The sequence below is a fragment of the Onychomys torridus genome, chromosome 7, assembly GCF_903995425.1.
Source record: "Onychomys torridus chromosome 7, mOncTor1.1, whole genome shotgun sequence".
Classification (NCBI taxonomy): domain Eukaryota; kingdom Metazoa; phylum Chordata; class Mammalia; order Rodentia; family Cricetidae; genus Onychomys; species Onychomys torridus.
The window spans coordinates 60,972,374-60,987,343 of record NC_050449.1 but is presented as its reverse complement, the minus strand read 5'-3'; the positions used below and the strand labels follow the sequence as shown (position 1 = coordinate 60,987,343).

The following is a 14,970-nucleotide window of genomic DNA, read 5'->3' as shown; positions in this document are numbered from 1 at the left end:
TGGAAACCCACTGTGGCTGTGTTCTAATCTAATCTAAGAGCACCTTATTAACAATTCCCATGCCATGAACCTGCGAGGCTGTCCAGGTGGTGAGAAGATGCTAAAAATCTAAAATTCTTGAAATTCCACAGAACTATTGAAACAGTTCGAGGTTAATAGGCTGAGCAGTGTCTCTGTGCTGAGCAAAGCTGGGTTCAGCAGTTGTGAGATAAGCTACAGTATCTTCTTTGAGTAGATACAGGGTGTCCCTGGACTGGGTTAGAAACTGAGGCTATATCAAGGAAAGCAGAGCAGTTCTAAGACTGCCCAAGGCTTGTTTTTGAAAAAGAAACGTCAAATGGAGATGCATCTTTATGAACTCTCAGTGATAATAACAAAAGTTACCTCTGCAGTTCAAGTGATGAATAAAAACATGCTGAGCGTTTGTCCCCCGTGACCACCAAGGTCCTGGGGTTTTCTCAGACTGATGAATTTGGTTTGTCATATCGGCCAGGCTTCCAAAAAGCAAGGGTGGGATGTTCAGTTAATTTGTGATGCTTACTCTGCCTGTCTGTGGTTCTGTTGCTAAGAATTAAAATGAAGTAACCCCAACCTCATTCTTTGCTTTATCCTACCACTATTGTCCTTTACGGCAGTCTCGTCAAACTGTTCCTGCTTCCATATGTGCCTTCGACGATGCTTTCTGGGGATATTATTTATGTCTTTCATTATGTAGACAACATATACAGTAAACATATACAGCAAGCGTTCTAAAGCAACATTTTAAAAAGAGATGTTTATTTTGTGTGTGCAGGTAGTAAACATTGTTTCTGGTGACAATACATGTCTGGAGACTCCACTGCCTTTGTTTGAAGTATCGCCTTCTCCTCCTTCTCCCTAGTGTTTGCTCTTTCCTGGCCGTTGGAGCAGATAGCCATCTTCACTTTAGAGAAAGTGGTTTTCAGTCTTTGTGAGCTACAAGTATTCCCTCTTGAAGGACAATCTTATTAGGAGAGGTTTTTGTAATCCTCCTGAAAGTCATTACCAAGCTCTCAGAATTCTGTGTGTTCATCACAGCAGCACCCCCGTGAATACTTAGGAAGGCTTTTAAAAGAGTTTTGGACAACGGAAGATGTAGGCATCTTCTGGGACTTGATTTCCAAAGAAAAGTGTCCGGTGCTGTTGTGTTTTTTCAGCTCAGTGTGGCATGTGTGTGTGTGGCTTGTGTCTAGGATATTTTGGAGTACAAGAAGAAACAGAGGCCTCAGAAAATCCGGATGTTGGATGGCTCTGTGAAGACAGTGATGGTGGACGACTCAAAGACAGTTGGAGAGCTCCTGGTCACCATCTGCAGCAGGATAGGTGAGCAGCTCAGCTCTCCCTGTGGCTGTTGCTTTGGCCACACCCACTCCTGCCCACACCCAGGAAAGTCTTCCCATTTTCCTGGCCTCCAACTGATTGGTATAAAACTTCTCGCTGAGCCGTAATTGGGAGCTTTTATTTCCCTTTGTAGAAAACAAAAAGGAGTTTCTTGGTGAAAATGATTTTTGATTGTGTGATTCACCCTTCCCCACTGATGGCCATGATCTCTCGAATTGTCATGATAACAGCCAATGTGACTCTCCCAGATTTACTTCGTGTGGCTTCAGAGAGCAACTTCAATGAAGCCCTTTAAATGCTGGGAGAAAGGAGTCTTCTCTGTCTTAGGCTTCCTTACATGGAAGGGCCCAGTTCATCTGTATCCTTGTTTGACAGGGTCATGCCTTATTCTGCCCTGCTGTTATTTCTCAAATATTAATGGAGGCCGGGCATGGTGGTGTGCACATTTAAACCCTGCAAGGAGGATGCACGGCAGACAGGTCTTTGTGATTGCATGGCCACCATGGTCTACATAGTGAGGGCTGCATTGTGAGACTATGTCACCAAATAAGTAACTACATAAATAAATAAATGTTACTGGAGTAGTTGAGATGTAGCTCAGTGACAGATGCTTTTCTTTCATGTTTTAGGTTTGATCTCAGAGAGAGAGAGAGAGACAAAGACACAGAGAGGGGGCAGAGACAGAGAGAAAGAGAGGAGAGAGAGTGTGTGTATATAAGTGCATTTGTGGAGAACATTGTACTTACCACCTTGAATGCGGCTTCCCAGCCCGTAGAGACTTCGTTTGTGCTGGAGCTGCCGCTGTGTGACCGACCACCCTGGCCCTCAAGTCAAGAAGTCCCGTTCCTTTGCTTTGACAACATGGACCTTTTGTAGCACCCCAGGCCCTAAGTAGACGTTGGTAGCAATTTAATCGTGTGTAATCACGATGCAATTTCTGTTATTAGGAATAACGAATTATGAAGAATATTCTTTAATCCAAGAAACGATTGAAGAAAAGAAAGAGGAAGGGACGGGCACACTCAAAAAAGACAGGACGTTGTTACGAGATGAGAGGAAGATGGAGAAGCTGAAGGCCAAGCTCCACACAGATGATGACTGTAAGTCTCTGTGGGGGAGACTGGTGGCCCAGGTACACAGTCCCCCAGAGCCTGGATCTGCTGCCAGCATCCATGTGACTAAGAGCTACTTTGGGTTTTGTTTTGTTTTTTCTTCTAAATCTGTAAATGTTTCAGTTTGTCTCACTAAAAGATAATACTTACAAACAACTTTTAAAGCAGCTAGAATAATCTTTGACGTCTGAAATAGAATCCATTCATATTAAATATGTAAATTGTGTTTATGATTTCCCACTATCTTGCAAAAAAAAAAGTAATTTAATGTATTGGGATCTAAATGTAGCAGAATAGCATATGGACTTAACTAAGCAAACTCCCTCTCCATCTCTCTTACTTTTCCCCTTGCAATTTTTGTGTGCATGTGTGTGCGACAAGAGCCTTTCTTATGTTGTGAATGTTGCTAAGTATATACCTTTTGTGTCCCTCTGAATTCCTTAGATCTGCAGGCTTGCTTAGCAGTGTGGGGGTGGGGGTGGTAATAAGCACTCCTTCGGCAGTGTTTCTGGCTGTCTTTAAGAGAGATACTAATAGTCTCCAGTACCATGCCTAGATCCATTATTTCCTTAGCGATTGAGATCAGTGAGGTTGGTCTGTCAGAGCCACGTGACTTCCACAGCCACATGGATCATGTGTACAAAAGCCGCAGTTGACCTCGTATGCTCCCAAAGCCCTGCTGTATGACCCTTGCTTCCCCACCCTCCACTGGAAGGAGCTCAGTTCCTCACCTGGCCACCATCCCTTCCAGCCTCCCTGTTCCTGCTGCAGCTCTGAGATGACATCATCACTTTCATAATGTTTATTGATCTTGGGTGGGCCTGCCTTTTCCTCTGAGTCTTCCTCTGTTCCCTTCTTTTCCTACCTCATTAAATTTCCAGTTACAGACTTCTTTCCAGAAGCCTTTAGTAGACAAATCCAAGGATTTATTAATGTGTACACAGTACCCTCCCAGGTGACTGTGGGAGAGGAGATCTGTCAGACCGGTTTCTTATGCCAGAATTGCTTAGCATTTGGTGAGACTGGTCATAAATACTTAACCCAGTGAGTGTGGGGTGGGGGTAGGGGGACATAGGAAAGGGAGAGGAATAGAGGACACAGAGGACTTCAGGAAGTGAGCAGGGGAGTGGCTGATTCCTATGCACAACAATGTGAGGACAGAATTTTTAGGGTGATGTCATATTCGAGCTGGCTCACAGGGGCAGATGTCATCTCTAGCTGTTAGCATGGAGTCTCTACACCACCTCATGACTTTCATTTTATCCCTATTTCTTATTGGAGATCAGAGAAACTTGTTATACCCAGGGTCTCTAAACCATCTCACTAGAAAAGACTAAAGTAATTTCTCTTGATTTCAAGGAAAACTCTAACTTAATGTGTTTGTTATTTGTCTTATTACTGTGATCAGTTACCTGACAAGAAGATATTTAAGTGTAGGTGAGATGACCCAGTGGGTAAAGGCACTTGCTGATAAGCCTGATGATCTGAGTTCGATGCCAGGGACCCATAGGGTATGAAGAGACAACCCATTCCCATGTGTCCTCTGACTCTATATGTACTCTACAACATAGGCACACACACAATCAATCAATCAATCAATCAATAAGATGTAGTCAAGAAAAGAAGAGCAGCTATATAAGAAAGGGAGGGTTTGTTTGGGTATACAGTCCAAGGGGACATATTCCTCCTTGGCAGGGAAGGCGTGGAGACAGGAAGAGGAGACCAACTGCTCATATTGTATCATCAGTCCAGAGGCAGAGCATCCTCAGTAAGCGGGGCAAGGCTGTAGAACCCACTTCCTCCTATGAGGCTCTACTTGCTGAAGGTCCCATAGCCTTCTCCCCAAACACAACTCCTGAGGACCTAGAGTTCACACTTTCATACAATGCTACTAGGTTTCTTAGTGCGAAACACGGATTTCCTACTCCCTCGCCTCTACTCTGTATTCCCGGTGTGGTGTATGCAGTACAGTAGCTAACTTTGGGAATGGCTGGGGATTCGAGTATGGTAGGTGTCAATCATCTCCCAGAGTTAAGAAGTGATCGTAAGCAACCATCAGCGTTTATGGAAATCCACTTCCCCAGCAGGCTGCTGCAGTGAGTAGTAAACACTGTCCTTCCGTCTGTCTCCTGTTGCAGTAAATTGGCTAGATCACAGCCGGACATTCAGAGAGCAAGGGGTGGATGAAAATGAAACGTTGCTTCTTCGACGGAAGTTCTTTTACTCTGATCAGAATGTGGACTCGAGAGACCCGGTGCAATTGAACTTGCTTTACGTCCAGGTAAGGTATTTACTGGTCAGACAACAGATGGGTGGAGCGGCCAGTGTTAATTGTCAAGCTGGCAGCATCTGGAGTCACCTGGGAAGGGATTCTCAATGAGATGTTTTCTAACTTAGATTGGCCTGTGGGTGTGTTTTGACTCTGTTAATTGAGGTGGAAAGACCCACCAACTGTGGGTGGCATTATTCCCTAGGCAGCAAGTCTTGATTCAATAAGAGAGAGCGGAAAGCACACTCAGAACTAGCATGCATCTCTGCTCCTGACCATGGATATAAAGTGGTAAACCACTTCAAGTGACAGCTGCCCCTCTTCCCCACAATGGCGGACTGTAACCTAGAATTGTGAGCCAAATAAACTCTTTCTGCCTTAAGTTGCCTTTGTCAGAACAGTTTATTACAGCTGCAGAAAAGAAACTAAACCTTAGGAGATTTCTGCAGTCTTGTGGTAAATAGGTGTTCATTCTAGTTCCCACACAGTAGAAAGAATCTGAAGTCTAGAGGTGCTGTTCTTCACTCTCTGGTGGGAACTAGCATTGGGTATAATCTACTGGTTTTCCAGAGGAGGGCCTCACTGTTCCTCTCTGGGGCGTCTTGGGTTAGGATCTAGTGGCCATCACTGTCCCCTGCCTGGCCCTGGGAGACAGTTGGGTTTCTTTAACTGATCTCATTACATAAGCTAGCATCTTAGGTTACAGAGGAATACTGGCCAGAAAATGAATACCGCTTGTTAGCTCCAAGCTATCTTCCCAGTCACAAGTCTTTGCTGTTAACTAATTATTTAAGCTCAGAAAATCGTTTTAACACCTGAGTTAGGATCTCTCAGCATATGTGATGTGGACTTTGCACTAGGTTGCCCGAAGGCTTCTTTTGACTCAAGGAAAATGCCACCCCTGTTTCTTTAGAATTTCTTCCCACCCCAAATTCCTCTGTCCTTCCTTTTACCTACTTGTCTACCCTTAGAAACGATGCAAGGTTTGCAAACTTGTAGCCCTCCCATCTGCCAGTATTGAAAGTAAATAATTCATTTATGTAAGCATTATATATTGGCAAATCCCTTTACCCATTGTGTAGCTGTTTGTCTGTTTTCTGTGCCTACTCTAGGATTTAACTAGCAGAAGTGGGTAGGTAATCAGAACATAGGCCAAGTCCACTGAAAGTCTGAAATACTGTTTGCTGACCTCTGCAGAAGAAAGAATGATACTGAATGATGCTAGAAGGCAGAAAGGAAGGGAGCTAGCATGGCAGTTATGAGAAACTTCCACATTTAGAGCCTAGAGGAAAGCTGAGAATGCCCATCTCAGAGTGTTCTGGGTCCTGTAGCTAGAGAAGAGGGCAAGGGATAAATAGCCACGGGCACTGTGATTCAGGGGAACTGGGAAAAGGGCTTTCATGTAAAATCTTGCATTGCTGGGCCCTGCATATCCTCAGACTGTCCTCTTGTCTGGTTATGGGAGTACATATCTGTCTGTCTGTCCCTCCTAGTAGATCACATTGGCCCTTGGCTGGTTGAGGTAGTTTCACCTCTTTGTAGATGTTTTTCTTGCTAGCTTTATGACTTAGGTTCAGGTGAAGCAAATCATATTTCTAAGTTAGCCCATATAAATCTGGGCATTTCACAGGCAGTGTCTCTTCATTTTTCACAGTCTCATCTGCCTTCCTAGATTATCAGTAGGGGTGATTGATTGATTAATTGATTGATAATCCAGGTGCCTGTAGTGCTGTTGCCCTCTTTGGGAGGGGCACACAGTACGTCCTTTTTTTGTTGTTGTTTTTGGTTTATTGAGACAGGGTTTCTCTGTAGCTTTGGAGCCTGTCCTGGACTAGCTTTGTAGACCAGGCTGGTCTTGAACTCACAGAGATCCACCTGCCTCTGCCCCCCGATGCTGGGATTACAGGCGTGCACCACCATCGCCCGGCTCAGAACCTCCTTTCTTTTAGCTTTGTTTCTGCATTCCCCGGTATTCACTGTGCCTGTGTGTCTACAGTACCTGTCCTGAGTCAGGGATATGTCACTAGGAGAGGTGTGACCCTCACCAGGCCCCTGAATCTTGTCCTTCTTCATGTATTTCAGGCTCGGGATGACATTCTGAATGGCTCTCACCCTGTCTCCTTTGAGAAGGCGTGTGAGTTTGGTGGATTTCAAGCCCAGATACAGTTTGGACCTCACGTGGAGCATAAACACAAGCCTGGATTCTTAGAGTAAGTGCCCTCCATCATTTTTCTTCTCCCTCTTTTCTCCTGCTTATTTATGAGGGGGAAACTAAGAAGCACTTTCCTGTTCCAATTGGTTGTGAAAATTGACTTTCTTGCAACTGAGTTTGGGACCCAAAATACAGACTGTTGTTGGTAGAGTAAGATACAAAAAAATATAGACTAGAGACTGTCAGCATTATCCAATTTAGACAACTCCTTCTTTGCTGGAGAGTCTATGATACCTGGTTCCCACAGCCAGCTTTTTATAATGTTGGGCCTGTAAGCAGGATAATGGCTAAGCTACCTCTCCAGCCTAGGTTTGAATTCTTTATTAGAATCTTAAGAGTTCTTGGTCGCTTTGGGGGCACAGTGGACACATGGGATCCTGGGCGTGGCCTTGTCTCCCTCTTGGTCTTTTCTAGAAGGCTGCTGTGGCTTTTTTTCTCTGGCTCTGTACTCTGGTGCGTACATTAGAAAGCTGACCTGCAGATTCACTGTGGCCATGCGGAGCATGGACCTTTGGCTTCAATCTCTTGGGAACACCCTGCTGGGCAGGCTGCTGCTTTCCTGAGGTGCCTTTCCCTTGGTGTGATGTAGACTTTCCTAGAGGCTTTTATGTATTGCTTCCTCTGATGCTGTTCTTTATCTGGTGTCCTCCTTCCCCTTCCCCTCCCTAATTCCATTAGTGTGAAGCATTTGGAGAGGATAAAAATAATCTCCCAGCCTCATCAGTGTCCCACGGGCACCTAGCATTATAATTGTAGGGAGGTGAGGTGGGGAGCTTATGTGAATTCAGCCAGAGGAGGACTCAGCCATCTCAAGATGTCTTCAGTGGGTCATCTATAGTGCTGGGGGTGGCTTGAGAGGAAAGGGTAAGGCAAGCATTTGGCCCTTCCCATTCTCTTTGGTGGAAGGTTGGAAGCAGCCTATGCCTTTGAGAAAAAAGAAAACGCAGCTTTTCTTTTGGGCTTAGGCAAAGTCAGATAGCACACCTTGCTATGTGGTCCAAACTGAATTGTTATAGAAAAGACACTAGGTTGAGTCAGTGAACCCCAGGAGCTTTTGCAACGTGATGCTTTATGCTATAATATACGTTCAGCAAACTTGAGTCTGAGGTGGCCTTGAACGGTTCCTGTTATGACAGTCAGTGTTTCCCACATGAGTTATATGGCCAAGTGCTCCTTTGGGTCCATTTCTCCACGGCTGAACTGGCTTCCTTCCACAGGAACCCTGGGGAAATATGCCTTTCTGTTCTGTGACACTACACGCCTTGCTAAAGGCACCATGCTTGTGTTCTTTTTGTGGATTTCACATTCACAAATTCAAACCTCACACTCGGTCAGTCTCTCAACTTACCTCTGGTTCTACAGTGACTGAAAATGGAATAGGAGAAAGTGGAGGGGCAGGTTAATGAGACTAAGACACTGTAAGTAAAATACTTCCCTTGTTTTAGGTTTTCATAGCTACAACCATGGTGCCATGGGCTTGGTGGGAAAGAAAGCTAACCAGAAGCCTAAGAGAGCCTGATGCCATCCATCCTGGTCACCTCACACGGGCCCTTTCTCTGTGCTGGGCAGCTAATTCTCAGGTCACATTGCAAATGAAAAAGTCCAGACTGTATGTGGAAAGAAGTTAGAGAGATACATGCAGTCACTTCAAGAATTTTCTTCAGACTGGCCTGGGGAGATGGCTCAGTGGTTAAAGTGCTTGCCACACAGTCATGAAGACCTGAGTTTGATCTCCAGCACCTACAATAAAATACAAGAAACAAACAACCCAATAAAAACCCCAGTGTGCTTCCTGGCACACTCCTCTAGGCCTAGCGCAGGAAGGTAGAGACAGGAAGATCCCTGGAGCTCATAGGCCAGCCTGTCCATGTGAATCAATGAATATGTGAGAGACCTTGTCACAAACAATAAGGTAGAGAGAGATAGAGGGAGACGCCCAGTATCAACTTCTGGCTCCCATATGCATACATTAACACCCAAGACCATAAACACACATACACACACACACACACACACACACACACACACACACCACCACCACCACCACCACCACCACCACCACCACCAACAACAACAACAACAACAACAACAACAAAAACCAAACCAAAACAAAACAGAAACTTTCAAATCCTTGATGTCGTGTGTTATGCCACCTGCGTTATGACAGGTGTTCCTTTCCTATGCTGATGGCCACTTGTACATCAGTTAGGCTGGCGTTGGTCTGACAAATGTCACTGTAGTCTGGTCCTGTTGTAAGTTGTATACTCATACCAACCAAAGTGTCTTGGCCATCTGACCATCTGACAGCCAGTGTTTGTAGATGAACAGTCTTATTAAATAAGAAACACAGAGCCAAATGCAGAGTTAAAAGCCCAAGAGGTCAGAGCAGTAGCTTAAAACCGCCTTCTTACCCTTCCTGCCGCTGTTGTCCTTCCTCTCAACAAGCAACCTACTTCCTGTGTATCTGTCTTTTTACTGACTTTCTGTTCTGCCTTCTCATTGGTTGTAAACCCAACCACATGACCTCCACTGCCTGTCTATACAGACCTCCAGGTCTTCTATGGTTGATATTGAGATTAAAGGCGTGTGTCTCCATGCTGGCTGTATCCTTGAACACAGGATTAAAGGTGTGTGCCTCCACCACTTGGCTTCTGCTATGGCTTGCTATTAGCTCTGACCCCCAGGCAACTTTATTTATTAACATGCAAATAAAATCACATTTCAGTACAAATAAAATATTGCCATAGGTGTTAGATTGCATTGCTTCAGACTTTCCTTAGATGAGGCTTGCACCTCTCAATAGTTTGTGTCCCCTTGCTCAGGTTCTAAATTAAAACGAAGTCGTTATGCCTGGTAGCAATTATTTCTCCTCTTGCATTTGATTTACTTTTTAATTAGACCAGATCTAGTCTAGGTAACGAAGCTTTTTCATTTATTGTAGATACTTAATTGTGCATGTTCTTGCTCCTACTGTATTGGTGAAGATTGCTGAGGAGGTGAGCCCCCTCTTAATTAAAACAGACCTGCTGGGCCACACTTCTGATTTGTAGATTGAATGTTGGATGCTGGTTTTGCATAGGCTGTCCCTGGTGAATGGCTGGACCTGCATTAGGAGACTTGATCATTTTTCTCCCTCCCTCCCTCTTTTTTCCTTCCTTCCTTCCTTCCTTCCTTCCTTCCTTCCTTCCTTCCTTCCTTCCTTCTTTCTTTCTTTCTTTCTTTCTTTCTTTCTTTCTTTCTTTCCTCATGTGGTCTTCCTCCCTGCTTTTCACCTAAACAATTAAGAGTTTGCAAACTTAACAGTGGGAAGGTTGGACTTGTACGAGGGCCAGGATGAACAGAGCCACTGGGAATTTCAGCCATGTCATCAGTGAACAAGATGTGAAGAAGTGTGCCTAAGGAGTGTATTTATTATAATTTTTAAAAGTTTTTCTCTAGCACTTGTGTTCAGTATTTGCACACTCGGGACATTTTTATAAAAAATATCTTCTGACTCTTCTGCAAGCTTTTCAGTGATTTCTAGACTCAGTACCACATGAGTGAAGATATTCATTTAGAATAACAGAAATCAGTACCAGGCATGGTGGTACATGCCTGGAATCCCAGCCCTGAGGATGATCTCTGCAAGTTGGAGCCCAGCCTGGACTACTTACCAAGTTTTAGGCAGGTCTACATTAAATAGCAAGACCCTGTCTCAAGAAGGGAGGGTGGAGTGGGGGAGGAAGAAGAAAGAAAATGGGCTGGCTAGATGACACTGAGTGAAGACACGTTCCACAGAAGCCTTGACAACCGGAATAAAATCATCAGAATCACATAACACACATGCACACGCACACACACACATGTGCACGCACATGCACACCACATACACACATTTTTAAATTAAAAAAAAAAAAAGGAAAAATCAAAGACAAAAAGATCTTCATGTTTTCAGGTCTATACAGATTACTTAATGTACCATCAACTCTGTAGATGGGAGGAGGGGGTGTAAGTGCCAGAGAGAGACAGACAGAACCAGGCCCAGAACTGTCAAGAGCTGCAAGCCAGAGGAAACCTGGGTCTCTCCATTTGCTTTCATAAGCTTTATCTACATGGTAGATTTCCTTATGTCACCTGCAGAGAACCTCAGGAAGGGGAATTACATCAGAGGCTGAGGAAACTCCCACACAGCATCTAAGGATCATGGGCTTGCTTATGCTTCCCTGTGTTTAAACAGTGGTCATAGACAGCATGCCATACGGCTGGAGAAAGCCATCAGTGGTCAAGAGCACCATGGCTGCCCTGGCAGAGGGACCTGAGTTCAGTTCTCAGCAACCTCATGGCAGCTGACAACCGCCTGTAACTCCAGTTTCAACACACACACACACACACACACACACACACACACACACACACACACACACACAGGGAAACATTCATACATACAAAGTACAAATAATTCAATCCTTTTTAGAAGGTTTTTAATTTTTTTTGAGATTATAATGTAGTTACATTTCCACCTTCCCTTTCCTTCCTCCAAACCTTCCCACACACTCCTTCTTGTTCACTTTTAAATTCATAGCCTCTTTTTTCACTGTTACTGCACGTGTGTGTGTTTCTAAATATAACCTGCTAAATCCATATAATGTTCTTATGTATGTATGTTTCTCATGGGTGACCATTTGGTAAACAAAGCTTTAGAAACAAAGCACCAGCATTGTCCTTTAGTTCACAGAAGACTGGCATCTATACGCGGCTGCACCAGTGTAGGAAAGACAAAAAGACACCACTTACTAATTCTTTAATGACTTCTTAAATCCTGGGTCTCTCCATTTAAAAGAGCAAGATGCTCTTTAAATTTTATTTTTACTATTTATATGTCTGTGTATGCTTTTGTGCTCATGTGTGGGTGGGAGCAGAAGCCAGAAGATGTCCTTCTCCTGGAGTTGGGGGTCCCAGGATCTTGAGAGCCTCCTGATGTAAGTGCTGGGATCTGAACTCCAGACCTCAGGAAAGAGCAGTAAGTGCTCTTAACCACAGAGCTGTCTCTGTTGCATTAGTTGCAGGGTATTCTGTGTAACTACTGAGTATAAAGTGTCTCCAGAAAGGTGGGGAGGATCTGGTGCAGGAGCTGATGCTGCTGAGGGAAATTGACACAACCCATGGCCGTTTAAAGAAGAAATAGCTCCTAAATCAGCAGCAAGCAAAACATCATCATCACAACTCCCTCCACACCCTTAAAGCCTGTGGAAAATGTTAAGGAGTGTTGAGTAAAAGCCTCCCATTGGCCTTTTGTGTTGGTGAAGATGGGAGTTACTGATAAACTCGAGACATTAGGCCATCTGTTATAGGTGTGACTTGGATAACAGTAACACTAGGAGGTGAGTGTAAAGTGTGTTCATTACGTGAATCTTTCAACATCTTAATGTGTTTGAAGTTGTTCATAATCAAATTATTGAGGGGGTGCTTATGTGTAAGAGCCTGGTGGGTTCAGTCCCCAGGGTGGCAAAATTCCAAAAATAGAGACCTGGGGATTTAGCTCAGTTGGTAGTGCTTGTCTAGCATACACAGACTCCTCATGGACACCTCAAATCCCAGACCCTTAGAGGTGGAGATAGGGGGATCAGGGCTTAAGGACATTCTCTGTTACATAATAAGTTTGAGGCCACAAGCAAATGTTTTTTCACAGTATATTTGTTCTTATTTTATGTGTGTGGATGTTTTGCTCGTTTGTGTATATGTGTGTATATATATATATATATATATATATACACATATACATCCCAAACATGCATGGTAACTGAAGAGGTCAGAATAGGGCATTAGATTCCCCTAGAACTTTGCGTTACTTTATGGTTGTGAGCTGCCTTTCAGGGGCTGGGAGTTGAAGCCCAGTCCTCTGCAAGAGCAGAAAGTAGCTGCTGAGCCATCTCTCCGGCCCCAAGTAATCTCAAAAATAGAAAAGGCACGAGGTATCACATTTCAGAATGTATGAAAACATCAGTGACTTCTTGGAGGAAACAAGACATCCCAGAGTATGCTTCTTCATATTTAAAAATACACCCACAAAGAAAAGCCGGATATATTATTATTCATAGATACGGGGAGGCTTAACAGTATGTTAAAACATTTGTGAGAACTGACTCCAAGAAAGTAGCTACTGTCAGAGATATCAAGAAGGAACCAGGTTTGATGGCACACGCCTGTCAACTCAGGACTCAGGCAGGAAGATTGGAAGCTCAAGGCTAGCTTGGGCTACATGAGACCCTGTCTTAAAAAGAAGAGATGGCTCAGTGGGTAAGGATGCTTGCTGTACAAGGACCTGAGTTCAAATCCCCAGCAACCATGTGGCCACCCGAGACAGGAGGATACTCGGGGCCTGCAGGCTGCCAGTCTAGCTCCAGGTTTCTTTAGAGACACTCATTATCAAGGGACTAGGACAGAGAGTGACAGACTAGGACACACCTGTGTATGTGCTGCTACTCATCACACACACAAACACACAATAAATCACATGTGGTACCGTTAACACGGACTTCTTCGAGGTAGGCTGTCTTTGTTACGGTTTCTATTGCTGTGAAGAGACACCATGACTATGGCAACTTTATAAAGGAAAACATTTAATTGGAGTTGGCTTACAGTTTCAGAAGTTTAGTCCATTATCATTATGGCGGGACATGGCGGCATGCAGACTGACATGGTGCTGGAGAAGGAGCTGAGAGTCCTACATCTTGATCCTCAGGCAGCAGAAGGGGTCTGTGTTCCAGTGGCCATACTTGAGCTTATAAGCCTCAAAGCCTGCCTCCAAAGTGATATAATTCCTCCAACAAGGCCACACCTGCTCCATGAGGCCACACCTCCTATAGCCCCACTCCCTATGGGCAAAGCATTCAGATCTGTGAGTCTGTGGGGTCTGTACCTGTTCAAACCACCACACAGACGTATACATTATGGAGAATGAACTGTTGTATGATATGAAGTATTTCCCAATTAGCATCATGTTTGGAGATGCTTTTGGAGTCTGGCTTTGAGACGGGAGCCTGGCCTACACACAAAGGGCGGAGATAAGAGCGGGTGGTGAGATTACTAAGTGTTCACACCAGGCAAAAAGGTTCTGTGCATCTGTGTGAAGACAGTGTCCACTGGTGGAGGGTGGGAGGCAGGGGACAGGTAAGAAGGCTCTGGCTCACGGTTACTGGCACCTCTGTCCCTGTGTGGCTGTTCCGGCCAAGTATTTACTGAGAGAACAAAGCAGTACCAGACATGAATCTGGGTTCTGAAAGAATTCAGAGTGGACTTGGAAAATTTCCCCTACAAACTCTAGATAATTCTACTGTCAACAAGCAAAGCTCTTGGCCCAGTAGGAGGCCCCAAATCAGTTTTTAAGCTGGCGCCAGTTCAAACATTATTCCCCCCCCCCCTTGCTCCAAGCTGGTATGCTTTTGTGGAATCTTTGGCTAGAGCCTGTGTTTTCAAACTAACCATGAAAGAGGCCTTTCAACCTGGGCTTTTCTTCAGCTGTATCTTGCCCCCTACACCTCACTGTCTCTGTTGCACTGCATTAAAAGGTAATAAGAGACAATTGTATACATGAGTGTTTCCTTGTTGCTTATGCCTATTTGTGGATCTCATGGCTCAGGGCTCTCCTGCCAGGGTAGGTAAATGAGGACCAGTGATACCTTCAGTGTCTTTTCCTTGTCCACCTTCCTAAGGGCCCTGTTTACCTACCTCATGACTTTCAAACTCAAGAACACAGCAAACCAGCAAGATCTGGATTAATCTATCTCCAAGCTGGCTCTGAGTTCCAGGGCAGTGGCCTGGGCTGGCATTAAAAGGTGTTTGGACTAGTTCGTGATCACAGAACCACTGTGAGGGTTACATAAGTCTCCAGACCCAGCGCCTGTGCTTCATTTAGGCTGCTATGATTAATGGGTCCCTTCCACAGTTCAGGGATTGCCCATGTGCTAGACTTCACAAGAGGGGTCTTTAGGATGCCATGAGGCCATTAAGACCGTGTAGACGGGACCTCAGGATACAGT

General features: G+C 44.6%; 1 protein-coding gene across 2 annotated transcripts in view; it reads left to right on the top strand.

Annotated features, from left to right (window-relative positions):
• Positions 1 to 14,970, top strand: part of Tln2 (talin 2) — a 423,718-nt gene that overhangs the window by 249,515 nt on the left and 159,233 nt on the right. For both annotated transcript variants that reach the window (XM_036191895.1, XM_036191894.1), the window contains exons 6-9: positions 1,212 to 1,341; positions 2,307 to 2,459; positions 4,610 to 4,752; positions 6,823 to 6,950. In XM_036191895.1, the coding sequence (XP_036047788.1) occupies positions 1,212 to 1,341; positions 2,307 to 2,459; positions 4,610 to 4,752; positions 6,823 to 6,950 (554 nt within the window). The remainder of the gene's footprint in view (positions 1 to 1,211; positions 1,342 to 2,306; positions 2,460 to 4,609; positions 4,753 to 6,822; positions 6,951 to 14,970) is intronic.